This window comes from Hyaena hyaena, unplaced genomic scaffold (assembly GCF_003009895.1).
Source record: "Hyaena hyaena isolate Hyena2069 unplaced genomic scaffold, ASM300989v1 scaffold_153, whole genome shotgun sequence".
NCBI classification, from domain to species: Eukaryota; Metazoa; Chordata; class Mammalia; order Carnivora; family Hyaenidae; genus Hyaena; species Hyaena hyaena.
Genome location: NW_024080785.1, coordinates 2,201,169 through 2,221,997, shown reverse-complemented (window position 1 = coordinate 2,221,997; position 20,829 = coordinate 2,201,169). Strand labels below are relative to the sequence as shown.

Sequence of the window (20,829 nt, the reverse complement as noted above, 5' to 3'; positions counted from 1 at the left end):
GGGAGACACAGAATCCGAAACAGGCTCCAGGCTCTGAGCTAGCTGTCAGCACAGAACCCAACACGGGGCTCGAACCCACGAACCGTGAGATCATGACCTGAGCCGAAGTTGGATGCTTAACGGGCTGAGCCACCCAGGCGCCCCAAGAGAGATTTTATTAACACACATCCTCATTCCCCTGATGCCCACACTGTGCCATTGCTGGGGCTGATCCTGCTGTCAGGATTGCTAAAATTGTCCTCCTCAGCTTCTGTGCTCAATGGGGCTGCCTATTCTGACTTCAAGGTTGAGTCTAAGACTCATCTGTAAATAATGACCTTCCATTATTTCTTAACAAATTGTACTCAGTCAATTCTTACCCTAAGGTGTCAGAGGGACCTAGATATGGATTGGGTTCAACCTTGAGCTTTTAGTCCCTGGACCTGGACACCAAGGTAGGTATGTGCTGCTCACTCCTACCCTGTGAACTTGGCTGAGGAAGCGAGCAAGAAGAGGGTGCCTGTTTTTCAGCAAGAGTGAACATCTAATAGTGCTTGTTTCTTTAAGGTAAGACAGCATGTTTTTCTGCAGAAAAACATATTGTTCATCATCGCTGTCTTCTACAAGTGGTTGATTAAGATGCTGAGGGGGACCAGCATTCTCTCCATGTTCTTCCCCTGGGGCTCACAACATCCCGTGAGACTCCCTGGGCCCCTGCAAGCTGTCTACCCACTGCTCTCCACTCCTTTTACCCCAGGTCTTATTACATATGGAAAGAGAGCAAACCATTCCTGTGCAGCACGCTCTCCACCTCCCTCGGTGGTCTCTGTTTATACATCGCAAATAAGTAGTTAGCAGATATCTTCCTTTATACCTGCCCCGTCCTTTCTTCTCTTGGTTTTGGGAATTGTGTAAAAGGATGTCTGGGTTTTGTGAAAAGGAAAGTGATGGAAGTAAACAACTGAGGATAGAATCGAGTTAGGGGCAGGAAAACAGAATGGATGAGAAGTCAAACCCAGATCCTTCGATTAAAGGGCGGGGATGAATTGCTCAAGGTGTCTGGGGGCGGACAGGACATGGTCCCTGATGGCAAGTGAACCTGGCGAAGGCCAGAATGGTAATTATGGTGAATGTGCATTTACCACGGTTTGCCACCCATTCTTTCTTATCTTTCTTCCTCACCCCTGCCTCCCAGCCTTCTTTGCTTCCCCCTGTTTTTGGAGGTTCGGATTTTTATTTTAGGGCATTTCTAACAACCCTCCTCAAATGTTAGACCCGTAGTCCTCTGTCTGGAGGCATTGCTCTGTAACCTAGCAACCGGCGTATCATGTACTGTCCTCAGTTATTTCCTTCAGCCCGAAGATTTGAAGATCACTCAAATGGACACCTAAAGGACAAAAGGGATCAGGTTTACATGCAAAATCAGTATTTGTGATGATTGAGTAATGGGAGTGAAGAACAGCATTATTTGGTAGTAATACATCCAAAGGAAGGACCCTGTCACATCTGGAGAGAGAGAAGCAGACAAGGAGAGATGGAGCCAGAGATTTAAAAAAAAAAAAAAAAAAAAAGTCCCTGGAGCTGCCTGCCCTCCAGGAGTCTGGATTTGCGGAGTCGTGAGCGCCCTCTCCCCCTCTGACTTTCTCTTTCACTTGCTTTTTGACCAGGGAATAATTCTTAATTTGTCTGGCTAGACCGAAAGTTGGAATACTGAGAAAAACAAATTTCAGAGGGAAAAATAGGAGAACAGTGACATTTTTCAGCAGGATCTTATTATCCAACCCACACAGAGACCGAGTCGCTGAGCTGGTTCTGTGAAGAAACACAAAGACATCCTATCAAGATGCCTGTGAATGTCAGGGGCTAGTACAGTCTGGAACTGCTGGGCATGAGTAAATATGACAGTGGCACTTTAGCTGGCTTTCACTGGGCCTCTTCTTCTGGTGCACTGTGTGCAGTTGGGACATTTTGCTGCACAAATATTCTGGCTGCCTCTTTTCTCTTCTTCGTTTCTGAGGCATTAGTCTTATTTGCCTCAGACTTTATATCCCTGAAATTCACAATACTTGTTCTCAGTGTGCTGGATGTCTTACAGATCAGATTCTAAACTATTGTGCATAAGACCGAGTCGCTGAGCTAGTTCTGTAAGGATCGTAATGAAAATGCGCATCCCAGGCCCCTGAGTAAGTGGCTATGGGGTAAGAGCCCTAGAGAACAGTATTGTAATGTGCCCTTGTGGGGACTCTAAAATAGTTGATATGAAGATCATACCAAAAAATGGAGGATTGAAGACTGATTTCTTAGAGAGGGGCAAGGGGCAGTTTCTTGGTCTGTGAATTAATAGATATGGTCTTTTTTTTTGCAGAATGCCCCTCTCCATTTGGGGGGAAGGGGTTGGCCATTATTTTATTTTCTTCCCCACATGCTTTTATATGTCATTTAGTGGTGTTGCTCCTTGGCTAGCCCAGGAAAGTCACCAGTACAACCTGCTGATGAAACAAAGCTGGCCGGTGTACTGCTCACTGTGGTAAAGGCAGAACACAGCCATGCAAAGCTTGGGCAGGTGTAGGTGTATTGGTCAGGGTTCAACGAGAGATGTAGAGCCAGGGGGAGATACGTGCAGAAGTTTATTGCAAGCCGTTGGCTTATGTGTTTGGGGGGGCTGGCTAGGCAAATCCAAAAGGCATAGCACAGGCCTTCAGGAAGAGGAGGCTGGAACTCTGGGGTAAAGGTTGAATCTGCTGTCCTCTGGTAGAATTTAAGGCCTTTCAATTTATGGAATCAGGCCCACCCAGATTATCTGGGATGATCTCTCCTACTTAAAGTTAACTGATTATCAACTTTCAAATCACACCTGCGAAATACCTTTACAGTAACACCTAGATGAATATTTGATTGAATAGTTGGGGATGGCAGAGTAGTCAAGTTGATATATCTAAAGACTATCATAGAAGGTAATATTAGAGTTTCTTGAGAATTGGAAGTTTGATTTAGGCTGGTCTTTCAAAGCATGTATGGATCATGGTATAGCAGTCTAGGATTGATGTTAACAGCAGAGATTTTCCAGTTGAGGGATTCAAAGAATCTTTGGATGAAAACAGTTGATGTTTTCCACTGAAGAGTTTATGAGTCTATTTTAGGAAATTCCAATAAGGAAATTCACTCTTTTCTAATGAAGGAAGACATACCACTTTTGTTCCCAAAGCATGAGCCATGTGATTCTCTTCTTTACTTATGGACTAGAAGCATTAAGCACAAATATGGCTACCATCCTGTCAAGCTGGCTGCTTCAGAGACAGGACACATTCACCAATTGCAAATTAGAGCTGGAATCTCACCTCACATACTCCTGCTCCTCCCTCTTTAAATGGCTAAAGGCCAGTCTGCCATGTAAGTGTCATATCTTTACACTCTTCATGCATCCTAGGCTCTTTTTTTTTAATGTTTGTTTTTGATAGTGGGGAGGGCAGAGAGAGAGGGAGACACAGAATCCAAAGCAGGCTTTGGACTCTGAGCTGATAGCTCAGAGCCTGATGTGGGGCTAGAACTCACAAACTGTGTGATCATGACCTAAACCAAAGTCAGGTGTTTAACCGACTGAGCCACCCAGGCACTTCTGTGCATCCTAGGTTCTTAACACAGGTCTATTCTCTGTTCCATGAAGATGTGGTGTCTTTTGAGATGTACTGTTTCTTCTCTCCTGGGAAACCCTTGCTTATAGATTAAAAGGCCTTTTTGAACCTCACTTCCACTAATACAATGCTAGTCACCCTCTCTAGAGGTACAGATATAACACCTCCAACTTTCATTTTATGGACTTTTCCGAATACAGGAGTTAAGTCTTGTTTAGCTTTGTATCTGACCCTAGTGTCTCTTCTTTGGCCAGGCACATAGTAGGTTTAGAGATTTATTAAGCAAATATTTATTGAGCACTACTCATGTGCCAGGCCATAGGTATTCACTGTTTTAGAAAGAGTGACATAGTAGTGACACACCATTTATTCTCATGGAAGTGACATTAGGAGGGTGGAGGGAGACAGCCAGTAGACACATGTGTGCGCACACGGTGCCCCCCCCCCGGCCCCCCCCCCCCCCCCGCTTCATTTATTGAATGCTTGGAGGATGCATCAAGGGATATTTCTCCAAAACAGACACAGAGTCCCAAGAATTATGAAACAGTGAGTGCCAGGTTCCCAGCCTTTGATGTAAAGTACACTGTGTGGCAAAACTCCTTAGCCATGGTGGCCTGTTGATAGAAGAAGCATACATTTGCCACTATGTGTTATTCTGGTGGATATGTGCTATGGAATTTAGAGCCTTAGACTTGGGATCACTTAGATCCCACTTGATCAGATTATAGAGAGAGACTAGCCAGAAACAAATAAAGATATGTAGCAAAGTACTTTTTGGATGGTTGCTTTTTCTTTTCCTGCCTAATAATAAACAGCCAATTTTATTTTATTTTTTTTTTGAGTATTTGCAATGTGCCAGACACTGTTCCAAGCAGCTTAAATGGATTATATCAGTTAATCCTCAGAACAACCTTAGGAGACAAGTATTATCCCCCTTGTATTCATGAAGATACTAGCACACAGGATAGTTATGTCGCTTGTACCAGAAGCCCCAGGTAAGAAGTGAAGTGTGGGTTAGATCCAGACTGTCTTGTATGGAGATCCCACTTGCTTTTTTAAAAAAAATTTTTTTAACATTTATTCATTTTTGAGAGACAGAACAGAATGTGAGCAGGGAGAGAGAAAGGGAGACAGAATCCAAAGCAGGGTCCAGGCTCTAAGCCTGTCAGCACAGAGCCTGACACAGGTCTTGAACTCACTGACTGTGAGATCATGACCTGAGCTGAAGTGGGACGCTTAACCCACTCAGCCTCCCTGGCGTCCCAAGGAGACTCCACTTTTAAAAAAATGCTTATTTATTTTGAGAGAAAGAGTACAAGCAGGGGGAAGAGTGAAGGGAGACAGAGAGAGAGGATCCCAAGTAGATGCCACACAGCCAGCATGGAGACCGACGTGGGGCTCAATCCCACAAACATGAGATCATGTTTGATCATGACCTGAGCTGAAGTCAAGAGTTGGATGCTCAACCGAAATCAAGAGTTGGACACTCAACTGACTGAGCCACCCAGGCGCCCCTGGGGACCCCACTCTTAAGTGATGCTCTACATTGCTTGGATGAAATTTATTGAGTCAGAGCAAGCACAAGCCTTTTCCTTTGCTGATCAACCTTACACTCTTTGGAGAGTGGAAGGTGGCATCAGCCTGTGGCCAAAGAGGTGGCATCCGGTTGATTTGATTTTCCTGATAGAACACAACCTCTGAATCATAGGTCTGTCTGCACTGTGCCTTTCTCTTTGAGTCTCAGCTACCTTTCTGGCAGGACCTTAACATTAAAAAAAATTTTTTTTAATGTTTATTTATTTTGAGAGAGAGAGAGAGAGAGAGAGAGAGCAACCAGGGGAGGGGCAGAGAAGGGGGAGGAGTGAGAGAATCCCAAGCATGTTCTGCACTTTCAGTGCAGAGCCCAGCACAGGGCTTGAACTCATGAACCGTGAGATCATGGCCTGATCCAAAATTGACAGGCGGGAACTTAACCGTCTGAGCCAGCCAGATGCCCGAGGACCTTAACATTTTTAATGCAAATTTAATAGCTCTTCTCCTTATCTTCTTTTATTCCAAAATGCAAAACACTAACTAGAAACACATTTTTTCAGAGGAAAGGAAAAGCAAGAAGGCAAATGAACTGCCAGCCGAGAAGACATGGGCAGAGGGATGGGGGCCGCTCTCTAGTTCATGATGGTAGTCTTGCTTATTTTTGAGCCACTTCTAGGCCAGGCTCAGCTCACACATGGCCTATTGTTCTTACTGTTCCCCAGGGCTCCTTCTCCCTATTTTAGGGAAGAGAATACTTACATTAGAGTGGTTAAGGACCTTGCACTGAGCACACGCAGCTGGTGTGAGGTAGTTGGGGAATTTGAACCCAGCTCAGCCTGTCAGTGGTTTTAATGCTACTTTTGGTGTAAACACACTGTGCTCAAGACTCTTTCTTCAAAGAACTCATACTTAGATCCCAAAAAGTCAGGAGTCTACATTGCAGGAGTCAACCTGGGTGCCAGCTGCTTACTTTCACCCCAGTCATACCCCCACCCAGGGCCCTGTACTATGGGCCCCACAGAGAACCCCTGAGAACCCACAGGCCATTTGCCAATACCATGCTTGTTTCTTTGTTCTCATGTATGTTGACCAGTTGATGAGGATAAATCTCCTCTGAGGATAAATATCTCAAAAGACCAATATCTTGGTCTTTTTCCAGAGAGGTAGAGCACAGCCTCTGGTATCAGATTTCCCCCTCCCTCCAGATGGCTTTGCACATTCTCTTCTCCCTCCATGATTGTGTCAAGTAACTTAGCTTCTCATCAGCTTTGGTTTCTTATCTTTTAAAAATTTTTTTTAATGTTTTATTTATTTCTAGGAGAGAGAGAGAGAGAGAGACAGCGTGAGCAGGGGAGGGCCAGAGAGAGAGGGAGTCACAGACTCTGAAACAGGCTCCAGGCTCTGAGCTGGCAATCAGCACAGAGCCCGACGCGGGGCTCGAACCCACGAACCGCGAGATCATGACCTAAGCGAAAGTCGGACGCTTAACCGACTAAGCCACCCAGGCGCCCCTGGTTTCTTATCTTTAAAATGGGCAGAGAGGGGCACCTGGGTGGCTCAGTCAGCTAGGGATCCACGTTCAGCTCAGGTCATGATCTCAAAGTTTGTGGGTTTGAGCCTTACATTGGGCTCTGTGCTGACAGCTCAGAGCCTGGAGCCTGCTTCAGATTCTTTGTCTCCCTCTCTGCCCCTCCACCATTCATGCTCTGTCTCTCTCCATCTCTCAAAAATAAACATTGAAAAAATTTTTTAAATGGGCAGAGAGCTGGCTCAGTCAGTAGAGCACGCGATTCTTGGCCCCAGGTTCTGAGTTTAAGCCCCACATTGGATATAGAAATTAGTTTTAAAAAATCTTTTAAAAAAGAGTTATTATGATGGTTCAATAAGCATGACAGCAAAACCCCAAAATACCTCAGCTTGGTGCCTTTCAATATATGTTTATTGCTATTATTAGGAATCCCTTACCCTCACTCCATATTTCCATGAGGAAATATTATCCTAAGTCCTCCTGGCCTCTTTGTGTTCGTAGAGCCACTTTTTCTTCTTGACTAGTTATTTGGGAAGAATACAGTGGGTCCCTTTTTCTTTGAGAAGGAAACTGCCTTAGGTCTGACCTCAGCAGGTAATCTGAGGGTCCAGTTAGCTGTCTCTTGGTTCTCACCCTGAGCCTTGTTCATAAAAAGTGATAAAGGGAACATTTTAGGTTTTCATCTTCTGACTCTCTTATTTCTCACTTCATGTAGAACCTGGGCAGGAAAGAGGTATGCTATGTTTTCAGCTTCCTTCATGTTCTCTAATGAGTATTTGCTGTCTTCCTCTCCATTCACAGAGAGTGAATATATATAATTTTAGGGTTGAGAGATTATTTAAATGACAGAAATTAATTTCACCTTTCCTGCTGACCGTGCGGTCATTCAGACCTTGGCTGACACTTCCAGTAATGAGAAGTGCCTCTGTAGAGGCAGCCCAGGGTGACTACCTGGGGACGCTCTAGATGGGGCTGGAATTGACAGAGTTGGGCTTTCGGGCCATCCTCCTCTTGATAGAAAATGTTCAGATTGGGTTTTCTTTGGGAGACAGTATGGGCCCAAAGCCTGCTCCCTTTAAGGTGGTTGTTATAGAAAATTCATTTTCCAAAAAGTAGTCAGAATTGGCTGAGGGAGAGAGACAATGTTCTATGTGCTTTTGGCATCCTGTCCTGAGAAACCTCCCACCACCTCAGTGTGCCTGCTGAACACACTCCAGCCTGCGGCTCCTCTGAAGTGATGCGGGCGAATGGTCCTCATGGTGCTTTATTCAGTTCCTGGCCTCTGTGCTCCAGAGTGGGGCGTGTGAATGTGTGAATCCCTCAAGGTCACCTCCTGAAAGCTGAGAATGGTGCGGACTCTGGTGGTGGGAAATAAAACTGCCAGTGAAATTCTACTTCCAGTGATGCTAAGTGACAGCTTTAGGACACTCACCTCCAACATACTCGCCAAGTGGAGAAAGACAGAATTAGGCTCTGCTTATTTAGGCTGCTTGTTCTTCACTTCAAGATGACGTGCAATTAGAGCTGGCAAATGTTAGGAAACCAAGCTCCTTAATATGCCCTTAAAAAAGGTAGCTTTATTGAGATAGAATTCATATTCCCCCACATCCACTATTTAAAGTGTTCACTTCAGTGTTTTTTAATATATTCCTAGATTTGTGAAAGCATCACTAACATCAATTTTAGAACATTTGCATCACCGGGAAAAGAAACCTTGCAACCATTAGCAATCATGTCCCCTCCCTCCCCACCGCCCGCCACCCGTTGGCACCTGGAAACCACCAATCTGCTTTCTGCTTCAGTGGATTTACCTATTCTGGACACTTGATATAAATGGAATCATAACATCTGTGGCCTTTGTGTCATGATTCTTTCACTTAGTGTAATGTTTTCAAGATTCATTCATGGTGTAGTATATATCAGCATTTCTTTTCTTTGTATTGGCTATTAATAATCTGTTGAGTGGGTATACCACATTTTGTTCATCAATTGATGGACATTTGGGTTGTTTCCAACTTTTGGCTATTATGAATAATGTTTTTGTGAGCATTCAGGTACAAATTTTTGTACAGATGTGTGTTTTAATTCTAGCAGAATTGGTAGGTTGCATTTTCTAAATAACCTTTCAAAACTGCTTTTTTGGTTTGCTATTCTTGGGCCTCATATTCCTAATCTTTGGCTGTATATTCACTTCTGTGCTGAATGCTGTCTATGACTTGTTATAAAGTTAATACATCTGAGACCCAGTTTAAGGTCTCTGTAGAAATAATTAAAAATTACTCAAGAATCATGAGAATAAAGTGACAATAAACTGAATCATAAGAATTCTTACTCTGTAGTGTCACTGCTAGATTATCTTTGCCTTTGCTCTATTCTTTACCAAGCTTCTAAGATTTGAAGATTTACAAAGATTTTATTTTTCTTTTCCAGAACCGCAACGAAATAAAAAATGGCACTATCCTTCGATTAACCACATCTCCGGTAAGTTGATCTTTGTAGCTTTCCAGTAAACACTTTGCTCTCCAGTTCTGCTATATGTGATTATGGGATATTATTTTTATTTATTTATTTGTTTATTTTTTAATTTTTAAAAAATTTATTTATTTTTGAGACAGAGACAGAGTGTGTGGGAGGGAGGGACAGAGAGAGAGGGAGACACAAAATCCAAAGCAGGCTCCAGGCTCTGAGCTGTCAGCATAGAGCTGGACGCATGGCTCGAACCCACGAACTATGAGATCATGACCTGAGCTGAAGTCGGACTATTAACTGACTGAGCCACCCAGGTGCCTCTGGGATATTAATTTTTGAGGGTAACTTTAGTGTAAAACAGAAGGTGTCTGGAATATCCTCACATGCAGATTCTGGACTAGCAGGAATGCCTTTCCTTGTATTTCCTATTACTGAGGAGGAAGCTTTTATTTCAGGTTAAGTGCAAGTAGATTGACTTTAAGGTTTGGGTTTGGTGGTCATGTTAACAATTCTTATACTACAGGTGGGATAAATCAGCTGTACTGGTTAGTTTTACCTACCTGCCCGCACATCCAAGTAATGCCACATGAGCAAATTCAGTCAACGGACAAAGCAAACAAAACCAAAGACAACCTCTTACCTCTCTTTAAAGTCAGGGTGTGTCTGTGTGTAAAACAGAGAGTGTTAAGTGTTTTTCTAGTTTTGGTCAGTTTTTATGACAATTCATCATAATATAGTTTGAGAAATACTTGCCACTAAGGTTGTTTCATTGACAGCTGATTCTAGATGAAACACTTTAAAAAGTCTTCCAGATAAAAGCTAAACAAAATGCTGCAGAATATTTAGACTCCTATAGCTGACTGTCTTGCTCGTCTTCATCCCTTTTACTTGCTTGCAGATTCTTTGCATAGTAACATTAGCATATTATTTCACAGTGCATTTTATTGCTTTCCTAAAAAAATAATCTGCACAAAATACACCAAGTGTTACTATTTTCACTCTGCGTATGTCATGAAAACTGTGTCTAACTCTTATTTTCAGTTTCCACCAAAGCCATGTGGTAGGCTAAAAATAAATTTAAAAATTGGGAAAAGCATCTGGCTAAACTTAAATTGTGGGTACTTGTAACTACCACACATTCTTCTGGTTGAAAATTACATTAGAGAGGCTTAAAAGCTCTTAAACATTTTACCAATAACATCTTGAACCTAAACACAGTGATAAGCTCCACAGAATGCATCGCGGGAGCTGGCCAAACTGTCTTCTGGTGCCTTCTTTTCCACTTACTGGAAATTATAATTCATACTCATTTTTCAACGGCCACATGATGAGCTGAGACGTTTTTGTCTGACTTAGCATTCACCTTACCTCAGTCAGCATGAATTAATGTTAATTTGACCTTTCAAGATGGTGGTTTCATTTGGTTTTTGTAGTTTCTGTTTAGCCTGTTACAATTACTCATTTGCTGGCTGGGCAAAAGGAGTCCACCTTGCCCTTTGGTAGGTCTCAGAATTATACAGTCTCTGTTTTCACATCTAGGTCTCCTCTAAGCCAAAGAAGAAGTTAGTTCTATTTTTTATTGCCATGGGTGCGTCAACAAAATTTTCACAACATAAGTCACTCCTTGAAAGAAGGTTAGGTGTTTGTCAGGGTAAAGTTTTTCAGCGTCCCGATAGCTTGTGCTTTTCCAGTAGTGACCTTCACATTCCCAGCAGGGTGAATGGTGAGACGTGAAAGCCAGGGCACAAGGCAATATCATAACAGGGAGTCTACCTGCAGGAGACTGGTGTCTGTATTCTGAAGAGCGGTGGTTTCCAAACTCGAATCTTTGGTGGAACTTTAAAAATGCTGTTGTTTGGGGTGCCTGGGTGGCTCAGCTGGTTAAACGTCCAACTTCGCTCAGGTCATGATCTCCCGGTTTGTGGGTTCGAGACTCGTGCAGGGCTCTGTGCTGATAGCTCAGAGCCTGGAGCCTGTTTCAGATTCTGTGTCTCTCTCTCTCTCTGACCCTCCCCTGCTCACACTGTCTCTCTCTCTCAGAAATAAATAAAACATTTTAAAAAATGCTGTTGTTTGGGCCTTTACAGAGAAAATGAATTACGATACCTAGAAACAAGGTCCAGGAATCTGCATTCTCATTTTAAAACAAGCATTTTATGATTTGGCTGTAGCCACAGGATTTAGAACTAGGCATTACTCTGTAAACAAGATTTTTGGATCTGTACACTTTACTTGCTGTCAGTAGATTGTTTTGGATTATTTTGTGTTTAACTTAAAAATATGGGTCAGCCTATGCTAACTTTCACTTTTTATGTACGTACTCAAAATGTTAAAAAAATATAACTGTCTCCATCAGATTTGCTGGGAAGTGTTAGTGTACCATCAAGAAATGAGCCAATGGTGTTATAGCAGAAAAATGTTTGATTCTTACTTCTACCTCAGCTGAACTTCCTCTATAGCCAGACAAAATGCACACACACATACATGTACACATTTAAGCGTGCACACACATGCACACACTCTTGCTTTAGGTAATGTGCAACTGTGCTGAGTTCTACCTGTGCGACCTTGGTCAAGTTACATAACTTCTCTGCACTTCAGTTTCCTGTGTACAATGAACATGATGAGGACAGCCACCTGGTAGGATTATTGTGTAGATTAAATGAATTCCTTCATGAGGGTATTTAGAATAGTGGCTCATAAAAAGCCACAGGGAACTTAGATGTTCTTATTACTAATATTAGCACCAGACACCATTAGCATTAATACTGACAATGAAATCATTTTTGAGCACTCCTTATTATCATAATCTGTAGGGTAAATGCAGACTTCCTTCTTGGAGAAAAATGTACTTTTCTAGGAACTCAAAGTGATCTGCTTGGGTTAAATATATGTTGATGCTGTCTGTCCACTTGAAAATTTTATGAAAAAGTGTAGCTTTGAATGATTTTAAAAGATAAAATGATTCTTGCTCAACTCTCCATTCTCCCTCTTAAAAACATGGGATTTAGGGTCTGGGTGACTTGTCAGATATCCAGGGAACTGTGAATGAGTAGAGAGAGCTTTTGTTCTTCTCCACCTTCCTTCTTCTCCTCCTCCTTTTTTTTTTTTTTTTTAAATTTCTGATGCAATGTGCCAGAGTTTGGTTACAACTACAATGGCAGACTACTGAATATCTCTGACCACGTGGTAGGGGATGGGTGCCATTCCTGTCTGGGCATCTGAAGGGTTGGCATTGGTTTCCCTGCTGGGTCCCCTTCTCTCCCTGGGGCTACTTTCAGGTGACAGTGAAGGGAGACCTGGGCAGCGAGGGAGGGGATCTTGACTGTGGAGCCTGTTGGGGTTTAAATACCTGTGTGGATTCCCTTCCTCCACTCTGCAATCTTAACCCTGTTACAGTTGACAGGGGGCTCCTCTGATGGCTCTAATGAGTTGCTATTTAGAAGATATGTCACTTCTGGGGACAAATACCTCATCTTCCCCTTTCTTTGAAATATAACAAGTTTCAAAGGAGAAAGTCAGTGCCCAAGAAGGAGAATATGAGGATGACACATTGCTTCACCCATTGCAGTTTTGAGTTAAATCATAACTACTACAAATGTTGAGTTATTTCCATTAAGCAAAAATGCAGGCAGAAAAATTTAATATTTTATTTTTCTTACCGTGTGCCCCAACTTGAAAAGTAGACATGAAAATCTTTACGGGAAGAATGAGAAATATAAGCTACAAGTTATTATACAGAAGTTCAGCTCCTCCGATATATTTCCATTCCTCCCTGCCCTGCATGTAGTAGCCAAGGGCAGATGCCTTAAAAAAATGTCTAATTTTAGGCAAAGCTGTTGATTTTGTTTCCTAATTATTTTGTTTTATATTTGTGCAGTAATTAGCCAATGCAGGTGAAACACATGTTGTTGAAAAGTAAAATTTATAAGCACCATTGTGTTGTGCTAGAAGATCTTCAGTAACTGGGAAAGATGATCTCTAATGAAAGAATGTCTAGTGAGGAATTTGAACACTCTGTAGGCAGTAACTGCTCAGAATACTGAGTGAACATGCAAACATGCTGTATAAATTTGCGTAACACCTTAGCCAAGCAAATATTTTTTTAACCATTTGTAGATAATAATTTTACTTACAAGGTAAACATTTTCCCATTTTTCCCTCCTCACTGCCATTCCTCTTCCCTTTTGGGGGCTTTACTGTTTCTGTGCTCTGACTTTTCCAAGAGATTGAAATGTGGGCTCTGTCAAGAAGGCAGTCGATTGCCATCATGAAATTAACAGACATTGCTTGAAGGTGGGTTCATGCTGCCTGGAAAACTGCCCTTGGTATAGAGTAGGCATATGGTCTTGTGCTTCGAGGCCTGCTCTCTTCCTTTCTCAATGAACGGTAGCTTTTTGTCTATTGTGGTTTCCTCTATGAACATTCTTCCCGTTTATTTTTGTCCTCGATGAGGCTCAAAACGCCCAGCAGCTCCATGAACGAATCCAGTCATCAAGTATGGATGCCAAGTTGGAAGCCCTGAAAGACTTAGCCAGCCTCTCCCGGGATGTCACGTTTGCTCAGGAGTTTATAAATCTGGATGGCATCTCTCTCCTCACGCAGATGGTTGAAAGCGGCACTGAGTAAGCAAGCATCTTTTATCCAGACTTCTAGTCTGTCCTATTCTTTCTCGCATTCTGGGGATTTGTTATTTTCCTTGTACTTGTAATTTCTCATTTTAAAGATCAGAAATTGACAAAAACAAAACAAAACAAGAACAAAAAAAAAACCCCCAAAACAACTCTATGTTTCAAAGTCTTTAACTAGATCAAAATACCATCCCTGAATACCTTTTAAAACATTATCCTTTGAAGGATGAAATACATGTCCTTAATTACTTAAAGTTATAAATGCTATAAATATCAAATGCTGTGTATAAAGAGTGGAATTTGGGAGAATTAAAAACCTGTGAGTGAAGCCATTAAAAAATTTATGTAGGCAGAACTCAAATGAGGTATAATTCCTTGTGAGCATTGGGAATCTAGAGATTGGACCAGTTACAGCTCATGGGACCTGACAGATGGGGTGTCAGTGAATGAGCCTTGAAGGAGTTTGAGTTCCATCATGAACAGGAAAGGTATGGGCATTTCTCCTTGGGGAGCTCACCTTCTCAGGGAAGGTTTTAACTCTGTGGTATGATCAGAGGGTTTAAGGAGCAGGATGGGGTCTGGCTCTTGCACGTGTGGACAGATAACTCTCCTCACCACCGAACAGCAGGGTAGGGTGTATAGGTAGCTGCTCATTCCCATATGGTCAGGTGCTACCATATGAGACATAGACTATTTGCAGCATGTAAGTTACAGCATGTGAAAATGCCAAGGCAGTTAATTACATATGCTAAATTAATGATGTGCAGAGTTGGGATAGTTATTTATTAGGAAACAGTACATGTCACTGGGAATTGGGGTTTAAGCCTGGGTCATTTAGATCTCTCTTCAGTACCTGGTGGTTCAAAGAATGAATGTATTACTGTACATGTTGGAGACCCATCTTGGCCCTCTCTCCTGCTCTCTTCCTTCCTCCCCTCCCCTCCCCTCCCCTCCCCTCCTCCTTCCTTCCTTCCTTCTTCTCCTACATGTGGCATTATTTAGCCTCTGCAACTTTCACTAGTGAAAGATTCTTTATAATTGGTAAACAGGCTTGGGTGATCTGGAAAGGGTTGATTGTAGACAGGTATCATTTATTTTTTTAATGAGGACTCAAGCTCTGCTCATTTAAATTTGGGGGAACATCAACTTGCAGTGGGGCAGGGAAACTCAGATTCTAGGTGTTATCAGCATGCCTACTATAAACTGGAGTTGGAGTTTGAAACAGTTCAAGGGAAGTTGAATAAGTTTTTGGATCCAGAAGACTTGACCAAGTCAAGCCTTTTTATCTGTGTTGGAAGTTCTAGACTGAGGTCTAGTGTGGAGTGTGTCAGATCCCTCATTTCTTGGTGCTAATGGACATCAGAGTGTGAGCTGGGATTATGAACACCTTTCCTGGGGACTGTGGACAACTTCATGTGGTTGCCACTCATGGAAGGTCCTGCTTCATGCCCACCACTGCTTCTGGTGGAACAGTGAGCCCTGGGGGGTTGAACCTCAGCCACATTTACAGCGTGTTAAATGAAAATGTGAAAATGGCCCCACATTTACTATCTAAGTCCCAGCCATTGATGTATCAAAAGCAATGTATTGGGGCCAGTTGTAGCATAACCTGCTATTAGTAGGCAGTTCTGCCACAGACCTAGGTCTCTAGGGGCTTAAGCTCTTGAATATTCAGAATGCTATTGTGTTAATGCTTCCAAATATTGCAGAATTGCCATCATGATTACAATTACAGTGTTAAATACACTGAAAGCAGGGGTCCATCTGATTTGCACCCTGAGAAGAGGCCTGCGGCAGATCTCTGAGACCTCTAAGGGTGGCAGTTATATATTTTGCAATGAGAGAAAAATGCATGCTAGGAGCTTTAGTGTTTTAGTTTCTCATTATATTTGTTTGCTAGTGCTGCCATAACAAAATATCAGACTGGGTAGCTTAACCAATAGAAATGTATCATCTTTAGTTGGGGGGCTGGAAGTCCAAGATCAAGGTGTTGGCAGCGTTGGTTTCTTCTGAAGTCTCCTTGATTTGCAGATGGCTGCCTTCACGCTGTGCCCTCATGTGGTCTTTCCTCTGGGTGCACTTATTCCTAGGGTCTCTCTGTATGTCCAAATTTCCTTTGCTTAAAAAGACACCCATCAGAGTGGTGGGTGTCTTTTGCGACACACCCTCATGGCCTCATTTTCACTTAATCACTTCTTTAAAGGCTGTCTTTAAAAACTGCCCCATTCTGAGGTACTGGGGGTCAGGGAATCAACATGTGAATTCTGAGGGGACACAATTTAGCCCATAACTCTCATCAAAGGGACACTGTCCTTTCCGCTTGAAAAAGAAAAGAGTAAAAGCTGATACTATGTATTTGTCTTGTCTGCATTACTACTTATTGTCTGTGTCATTGCCTTACTCTGTAAGTCATCGTGATCTCTAGAAGGGCCCAAAAGAACCACTAATCCTCAGACTGAGGACTGGGGACGGCACGTCTGAATTATATCTCCGTGTTGCACATGTACAACCTGAGAGAACGTTGACACTGAATGAATGTACTTTATGTGAACTATGGTACTTGAATTCCTGTTTTAAAAAAGCGTATTAAAGTTATTAGTATTTTAATTGCTTATAACCTGGAAGCCATGTTGATTTGTTCCGTGGCAGCCAGGTTTCAGACATGCAAATGGTGCAAGGCCAGATCTTGGGTGAGTTCTGGTTTGCACTGCTCTCTTACACTTTCCTATCACACTATGTTATGGGGAGGAATGAAGTCTCTCTGGATCACCTTTGGCGTCCTCCTCACCATCTTACATAAGTTCAAAGCCCTGCTACTTTGGGGGATGGAGGAAGGAGGCCCTGGAGCCACGCCACCTCCTGCTTACTTCTGCTGGGGCCCGAGACTCATCTTTAGCTGCTCATTTGCTGCACAGCTCTTTTTCAGGTCTTTTGCTCAGATTAAAAAGAAAAGAGAAAGACCCTTTTCTTGTAAGGAAACCTGGCTTCTCAATTAAATTTCTAGCAAGACATTCATTAATTAACAGGAAACTTTTGGAATAGAAACTGTAGGAATTAAATGGACCCTGCAATTTGGAAGGCATTTGGTCATGATTTCTGGGCAGTTTTCCAGCTGGGGAAGGCAGAGGTTTTCTGAAGCAGGACCTGTGGAAATTTTTAGGAAACACTGAAGAAATGTAGCTGGAATTTTTCTCCTTACTTTGAGCTGTAATGAGATTCAAAGATTACTCACCTGCTTGTCATTACTGAAGGCTGAGCTTTTAAAGGTCTCTCTCGTTTGTACCAGGAGGGGCCACCGGGCAAAATTAGCAACAAAGGAGCAATGCGGAGTGCCGCTTTGGCAGAGCATAGTGATTAATATTTGAATTGAATTTTTCTATTCTTCTGGAATTTTGAAATTCCATTCCCAGTTTACGCTGGAGACATAGGTGTGGAAGCAAATGAAGTTGTGAGGAAACATGTTGGCTCAGCCTGAGCAGGGGAATGGTGTCAGGGAAGATAATTTCGGGAATGGACAGTGTTTGCTAACAAATGGGTATTAGAAGATTTTTCAAGGGATTAATATCTTAAACATATAAAGAACTCATACAACTCAATAACAGAAAACAACCCCATTAAAAAATGGGCAGAAGATCTGAATAGACATTTTTCCAGACTATTCATACAGACAGCCAACAGGTACATGAAAGGTGCTTAATATTACTACTCATCATCAGAGAAATGCAAATCAAAAACATAAGGAGATGTCAACTTACACCTGTCAGAATGACTGTTATCAAGAAGACAAGAAATAACAAATGTTGGAGAGCATGTGGAGAAAAGTGAACCCTTGTGCATGGTTGGTAGGAATGTAAATTGGCACAGACACTCTGGGAAACAGCATGGAGGTTCCTCAAAACATTAAAAATAAAACTACCATATGATCCAGTAATTGAACTACTAGGTATCCGTCTGAAGAAAGTGAAAACGTTAATTTGAAAGGATACACACATTCCTGTGTTTATTGCAGCATTATTTATAATTGCCGAGCTATGGAAGCATCCTAAGTATCCACTGATCACTGATGGAAGAATGGACAAGGAAGATGGGAGATGTATGGAGTACTACTGAGCCACTTGTGACAACACGTTGGGCCTAGAGGGTATTATACTAAGTGAAGTAAGTCTGACAGAGAAAGAGAGATACTACATGATTTCACTTCCATGTGGAATCTAAAAAACAAACAAAACCAAACCCAGACTTAGAGTTATAAAGAACAGATTGGTGGTTCCTAGAGATGAGGAGGGTTGGAGGGTAGGCAAAGTTGGGTGACAGAGATCAAGAAGTACCAACTTTCAAGTCACAATGATATAATGTACAGCATGGGGAACATAGGCGGTAATATTGTATTTGCTTTGTATGGTGACGGAAGGTAATTAGACTTACCGTGGTGATCATTTCACAGCGTATACAAGTGTGGAATCGCTATGTTGTACACCTGAAACTAACATGATGTTGTATGCCAGTGATATGTCAATAAAAAAAAGTTCTCTCAGATATGGTCTATTTTATTTTATTTGAAGGAAAAAAAATGATACCTGTCACTCCAAATCCAATGTTCAAATAACACTGCTTTTCTTTGGCTTTTAATAAAACACCATGTTCTTTATCTATGCCTCTATGCACACAGACAGTGGGACAGTTTGTCTTGTGTCCTGCCAGTGTTAAACAGTCAGAACAGGGGGAACATTTCCAAGAATGAAAGGGCAGGATTCTTACAGTTTCCTTCCCACTTGGCAATATGTCAGGAAAATTACGCTCTTGGAATATGAGTAAGCTCTAGCACCACCCTGGGCAGAAAAGTTAAGAGAGTAAAAAAGTTAAAATTATGTATTTACAGAGAACTCAGGACAGTTTTTTGAATTAGCTTTCTCTCTTTAGTTAAAAAACAATCCATATTATATATACGATACATGTATATTATATACAATATGTATAATTTAAAAAATAAAAAAAGTAAGCAAAAGGAGGAAAATAATCATTTGTAATATCACTTTTGAGAGACCTTTTTAACATTGTGGTATATATCCTTTTTTTCATTTTCTTTTAGATACACACACATGCATAGGCTTCATTACAAAAGTAGAATCATAATGCTCATACCTTTGTAGCCTGCTTTTTGTACCTAACAATATTGCCATGTCATTAATATTATTCCCTTTATCATTTTTGCCATTTGTATATTATTTCACTCAAAAATCTTTAAGTGCAGTTGACATGCAATTAATAATTTGAAACATGTGCACAGTATAGTCAATGGTCCCATTGTTATTGGACATTTATATTGCTTTCAGGTTTTTTCACGATCGTGAACATTCTCTAATCAGCTTTTCTTCTAGAAAAATCTTTGTGAGTATTGAAATTGTTTTGTTGGAGTATGATTCCTGATTGGGAGGACAGCCCCAAGGCTCGCTGATATGTCCTCATTTATACTTTACTACTCATGTAGAAATATGTCAATTTTTTTTAATATTTTTATTTATTTCTAGGAGAGAGAGAGAGAGAGAGCGTGAGCAGAGGAGGGTCAGAGAGAGAGAGAGCGAGATACAGACTCTGAAATAGGCTCCAGGCTCTGAGCTGGCAGTCAGCATAGAGCCCGATGCGGGGCTTGAACCCACGAACCACGAGATCATGACCTAAGCGAAAGTCGGACGCTTAACCGACTAAGCCACCCAGGCGCCCCGAAATATGTCAGTTTCTAACACCCTGGCCAATACTGGGCTGGGGTTCCCTCAGGGATTCTAGCTTTCCTAAGAAAACTAACAGTGAGATAGTTGAGGGGTTCTCACTAATTTGGGGAATTTAGAAGTACTTTTGTGTTTTTTTGGTTTAAGTCATTTCTCTAAAATTTGGCGGGATTAGGATCAGTGGAAAGAGTCCCACAGTTATTTTAGAGATATGTAAAGCCCTTAAGTAATTGTCGTAAAAATAAACAATGTAAACTGTATAAATTATTAGCCCCCTCCCAAATCATGCATTTGACACAGACATATGTATAGCTATGTGTGTTTGCGTTTATAAGAGATTTGTTGTCATCATTCATTAACACACAGGCGGTGTCATATGAAACTTTATTATTCAAATCATGTTCTCCTGGCCAGAGTAAGAGTTGTAGCCATTCCTTAGGAGATGTGAAAACGGATGTGTGACTTGAATTAAGCACCTGGATGGTGTCTTGGCTCTGATGTTGCCTACCACCCACAGCTGACAATGGATTTATAGATTTTTTTAATTTGGCAACGTGTGTATTATTGGGGTGCTGAATATTTCTGACACTGGGTTAGGCACAATGGAAGAGGTGTGTGGAAAAAAACACCTCAAAGATGGATATGACGTTTTGGACTATGTGTGACCTTTTTTGATATTTTGTCCTCACACAAAAGGTGACTTCGTTTTTTGAAAGTAACTCTGTTAACCTCCATGGACATAGTTATCAGCTCTAACATACACTCTTGTTTCTAAGAATTTGATGTCCCTTATAAACCTTGGCTGTCCTGGAAGGTCCAAGCCAGGCCAGATTGTCAGCGACTCACTGACTAGCAGCTAAGCACAGGTCACAGAGTGCATGTCCTGCACTTCACCTTGGACAGAGGCCACAGGGAGGAGCAAGCAGCTCCCTGGACCAAAAACAAACTGCTTTGTGTGGTCTGTGGGCCCCAGCTGTGAAGGCTGCCAGGTCTCTCCAGATCCTTCTGCCTGATTTCTTGGAGCCTGTGCTCCCCAGAGCTCAGGGAGTTCCAACTGGAGCAGCCCTCCTGGGACCCTGCCAGAAATTTACATCACAATCAAAGGGGTCAGTCCTCTGGTGATTTGTCAGCCATCGTGTGGCAGAAAGTTTCTTAAACTGGATCTTCCCCCTTCAGACAGCTCTAAGCTTTGTCTCTGAGTCGTTGTACAGTTGTACAGCTGTAGACTAGTAGACTAGCAGACTCCACGTCAGGGGGTGTGATGGTCCAGTGAGGTCAAAGAAAAGACCCGGAGACAGTGATGGAGGCACAGATTTGTTGGGGGAACTTAT

The 20,829-nt window shown here is 42.0% G+C and overlaps 1 protein-coding gene across 5 annotated transcripts in view; it reads left to right on the top strand.

Moving 5' to 3' along the window:
- Positions 1–20,829, top strand: part of ELMO1 (engulfment and cell motility 1) — a 530,720-nt gene that overhangs the window by 148,576 nt on the left and 361,315 nt on the right. For all 5 annotated transcript variants that reach the window (XM_039239137.1, XM_039239135.1, XM_039239134.1 and 2 more), the window contains 2 exons: positions 9,103–9,153; positions 13,597–13,766. In XM_039239137.1, coding sequence (XP_039095068.1) covers positions 9,103–9,153; positions 13,597–13,766 — 221 coding nt within the window. The remainder of the gene's footprint in view (positions 1–9,102; positions 9,154–13,596; positions 13,767–20,829) is intronic.